Raw genomic sequence first — 4,525 nt, 5'->3', positions numbered from 1 at the left:
CCCTGGGTACAAAACCAGCTCTCAAAACACACCAAGGAGCACTGCACTTCCCTGCCCTCCAGACATGGAGGCAGCGGGGATGCGTCCCAGGAGGGCAAGGGAATGCCTTCAGTAGGCAAATTTCCAGGGAGAGACTCTCCCTACCAGTGACAAGTCACGCTCTAATATTGGGTTGGCCGTGTGTCAGCCTTTTGGTGGGAGGCCAAGGCAGGAGGGTGGGATGCCTGCAGGCTTTGTTCCAGGCAGGGCTGAATTCCCCTTCAGCAAGTGCAGCTCCATCCAGGCACTGGGAAAAGGGTGCTTGGCAGCTCTCTCACATGTCACACGTGTTCTCAGCACTGACAGCACGTATTGGAAAAGTGGCCTGTGCTTGTGTGTCATCCAGGTCAGGCTCCACATTGTGCAGCCAAAGGACATCACAGGTGAGGAGAGAGAGGGAGGAACAAGGAATGGTCCAGACACCCAACACCTCCCCCGGATATTGAGAAGCCCAATGGCACAGGGCTCTGCTTGAGACTTGATTCCTGCCAATGATCAGGGAATTATTGACTCAGAGAATCATGAGGATTGGCAAGGACCTCCAAGATCATTGAGTCCAACCATTCCTCATGTGTTCCTGCAAGTCAAATCCTTGGGCTTCTCATCCTTTAACATGAAAGGGATCCCCATGACCTAGTGGGGATGTCAGAAAGGAGGAAATGAAAAGGCAGCGTTGATGGAAACCAAAACATGCCCTGTGGCATTAGGGAGGATATTGTGCTTGGGAGATGAGTCTGTAGGAAAATTGTTGCCCCTGTGCAGTGACTGTGGGCCTGGGGCAGTTCAGGAGCAATATAAAAGCAGCTCCTTCGCCTCACTCTCTCATCCACTCTTCCTGTCTCCAGCTCCTTGGGAATAAGGTGAGTCTGGAGCATTTCTCCTCCTCCTTGTCCTCCACCAAATGCATTTCTAAGCACATTACTTGTGTTCAGCTGAGCACTGGGGCTCCTTGCCATGGGTGAGGAAAGGAGGCAGAAGGTGTGGCAGAGACAGACACTGGGGCTTGGCTGAGGTGTCTCCTGAGCTACTGGTCAGGTGGGGATCTCCATGGACTTTGTCATGATTTGGGGAGTCTTTGGCACTGAGAGAAACAGGGTCATCCTCATGGTGGGCTGAAAGGCTGCTTCACACCCACTCCTTGTACTCTGCTCCTCTCTGTCCTCTCTGCCAGGTGCACCTGCAGCCCCAAGACATGTCCTGCTACACCCCGTGCCGGCCCTGCCAGCCCTGCGGCCCCACCCCGCTGGCCAACAGCTGCAATGAGCCCTGTGTCCGGCAGTGCCAGGACTCCACCGTCGCCATCCAGCCCTCCCCAGTCGTGGTGACACTGCCCGGGCCCATCCTCAGCTCCTTGCCACAGACCATCCTCCACCTCGGCTGCTGTTGGCAGCATCCTCAGCTCTCAGGGAGTGCCCATCAGCTCCGGGGGCTTTGGCCTCTCAGGCTTGGGCAGTGGCCTCTGTGGCACGAGGTGCTTCCCCTGCTAAAGCTGCTCCCTGCACTGGAGCCTCCACCTCGATCCCCCTCTTTTCCCTCTTTTGACTCATTAAATTCTGCTGCATCCCAGCCCATGCCTTTGTGTCATCCTTTGCCCTGCAGACCCTCTCCCAAGGCAGAGAGGCTGGCCTGGGGGGTTTCTGGGAGGGGGTTGTTGGGCTGGTTTTGCACTGGCTGTCAACACAAGCTGGCATTGGCTGTGCTCAGTGTGCACTGAGTGACTCTCTCGGTTCTCAGTTTCTCTGCCTTTTTGGGTGAGGATAGAGCTTCCCCACACATTCCAGGGACAAACATTCACTTTGTTTGCACTTCTTTTTCTTTTCCTTTCTCAGCTCAACACTGTGACATAAGTACTCAGCAGTGAATATGTTACTAACCAGACAGAGGTACTGGATTCCCTTCAGACTCCAGGAGATCACACGGATCTGAAAGGTTTCTGAAAGGGAAGGACACAGTGCCATGGTCTGCCTTCTCACAGACCCATGTTATCATGGGATCATAGAATGGGTTTGATTGGAAGAGATTGTTAAAGATCATCTCGTCCAAACCTCCTGCCATGGGCATGGGTACCCCAGCTCCAGCTCGCCTATTCCAGTTTATAACTCCTGCCCCTTGTCCAATCACTTGATATAATGTGTGTCTCCAACTTCCTTACACCACCCCTTGATGTACTGAAAGGCTGCAATAAGGTCCCCCAGACCCTGCTCTTTTCTTGACTGAAAAACCTCAACTGCTTCAGCTGCCCTTCAGAGCAGGGGTGATGCATCTGTGTGACCATTTTTGCAGCCCTACTCTGCGGGGCAGCTCTCCATCCATGCACCCCACAGTCCCTATTGATTTCCAGGATTGCCCAAAGCAGTGGCAGGACCTTGCACTTGGCTTTGTTGAAGTTCCCATGTTCCACATGGGACCATTCCTCAAGTCTGTCAAGATCCCTCTGGATTTAAACCCTCCCCTCTAGTGTAGCTGTTGCTCCCCTCAGCTTCGTGTCATTGCTGAGAGTCACAAATCATTAAGGTTGGAAAAGACCTCCAAGATCATCACCTTGGCTGAATACCCCTATGGCAAATAAACCACATCTGAAAGTGCTACGAGGGTGTACCCAATGCCATTGTCTGTGTCACTGATGATCACAGACACTGAGGGCTGTCACCAGCATCTTGGGCTGTGTGAGCAGGAGTGGAACCAGGAGAAGGGTGGGAGCAATGATGCTGCTCTGCTCAGCACTCGCCTGCTGCCATCCCCCGTGTTGGGCACAGGCTGCAATGCAAGAACCACCAGGACCAAGAGGCGCAAGTTCACTGCAGGGTGGCTGGGAGGAGATCAGACCATTTGACTTAGGCAGAGGCACTGCTGAGCATGAAGACAAGAATGGTTTGGTCAGAGAGATAATATTCTTGGAGTAGACAGGGTCAGTGGAGAGGTTTGGTTCATTCTATCCACCTGTGAGACACTGAACTCTTAAGGGATAATGACTCAAAACATTCCCCCATTTGTGGAGACCAGGGTGCTTTGGTGAACTGGGGGAGGTGAGCTTTGGATGGCCAACCTCTGATCTAATAAGACAGAGGGTGAATGATGGGCTTCAAACAAGATAGGAGGTGGATGCTGGTGCCTCCTGTCACTCTAAGTTGCCCTCCCTTGCACAGACCACTGGGTTGTGGGGGTCCATCTCCTCCCGCAGTGGAAGCACCAGGACATTGGTGTGTCCTGACTGTTCATCTCTGCTGATGAGCCATATTGGGCCAAAAACAATGCAACTGAGCTGGGTGTGATGGGCAGCTGTGTTGTCTTAGAAGTGTCAAGGGCTCCTGAACATTACATGATGCAGTGTGAAGCTCCCCGCTCCAGGGGAGGAACCTGGGCATATCTGAAACAGAGTGAATATAAACCCAATAGAAACCAAATAGATTTTGTGTTCTGTGGATTTTCCCAGGGACTTTTCCACACCAGTTCTTTGAGACTTCCCCCACAACCTGACAGGTCCAGTCTGCAAGCACTTTGACCAAGACTGCGCAGCAACCAAGTCTCATCACAGGGCCTATGGTTGCAGAGATCTTCACAAGCTTGCCCTTTATCTCTCTTCCTTTATTTTGCCTTGTGCACATCCCTGGGTGATGTGGTTGCATTTTCATCTTGCAGTGCTTTCATGTTGTTGTGTTGCTATAGAGAATAATAACCAAAATGGCTACAGACATGTCTTCCTGTGCAATCACATTGTTCTACAATAAACCCTCCATGTGTGAACTTACAAACACGGAGCATTCAGTATTGGTTCTCTCTAATCAATCTCAAGGGATGTATTAGCAAGAACCTGCGTTACCCCCCACCTTCTGCAGTGGGTCGTAACACAGACACATGGAGAAGGTTAAAAAGCAGCAATACTGTGATAAAGCACATTTAACTCTCCTGTCCTAAAAGGCACTGAGACACCTTCTCCTGAATCTGTCTCACAGAACCATTCCAGAGCAACACTTCTCTCCCTGGGAATCTTGGGAGACCAATAACAGGGAAAGGATGACACAGAGGCATGGGCTGGGATGCAACAGAAATTTAATGAGTTAAAAGAGAACAAACAAGGTCACTCTGAGTGGAAGCCGCAGTGCAGACAGCACCAGGGTCACCTAAGAATCTCTATCACATGTCTGTGGCAGAGATCCCAGCAGAGATCTGCCTGATCCAGAGAGGGAGCAGGGCCAGCAGCTCCTCCCCAGGATAGCTGAGTGCGGCTCACAGCCCAGGGGAGCACAAGGCAACAAGGACACAGGAGGGAAAGGAGAGAGTGGCAGAGGGCACAGGCAGGGATGGGCTGTGCTTCCCGAGAGCCCAGGCTGGCCCTGTCCTTCTGCAAGGCATGGGCTGGGCTGGCTCAGTCCCTCAGGAAGCAGCAAGCTGATGCTGCGTCCCCAGGGCGGTTCCACCCTCTGCATCCCTGGCTTCCTTCCCCAGGGCCATCGCCAGCAGCTTTAGCAGGGGAGGCCCCTCATGC

General features: G+C 52.6%; 1 protein-coding gene across 1 annotated transcript; it reads left to right on the top strand.

The window, feature by feature from the left end:
• Nucleotides 1-779: 779 nt before the first annotated feature.
• LOC103622675 (feather keratin 1-like) lies at nt 780-1,603 on the top strand (the record flags this gene model as incomplete). Its single annotated transcript, XM_008641659.2, is given in 3 exon segments — nt 780-899; nt 1,211-1,401; nt 1,403-1,603. Coding segments are annotated over 3 exon segments (435 nt in total), but the record flags the coding sequence as incomplete, so codon positions are not given.
• Between the last annotated feature and the right edge of the window lie 2,922 nt (nt 1,604-4,525).

Source organism: Corvus brachyrhynchos, unplaced genomic scaffold (genome assembly GCF_000691975.1).
Source record: "Corvus brachyrhynchos isolate BGI_N302 unplaced genomic scaffold, ASM69197v1 scaffold479, whole genome shotgun sequence".
Taxonomy (NCBI): domain Eukaryota; kingdom Metazoa; phylum Chordata; class Aves; order Passeriformes; family Corvidae; genus Corvus; species Corvus brachyrhynchos.
The sequence above is the reverse complement of the archived record's forward strand: the minus strand, read 5'-3'. Positions and strand labels throughout refer to the sequence as shown.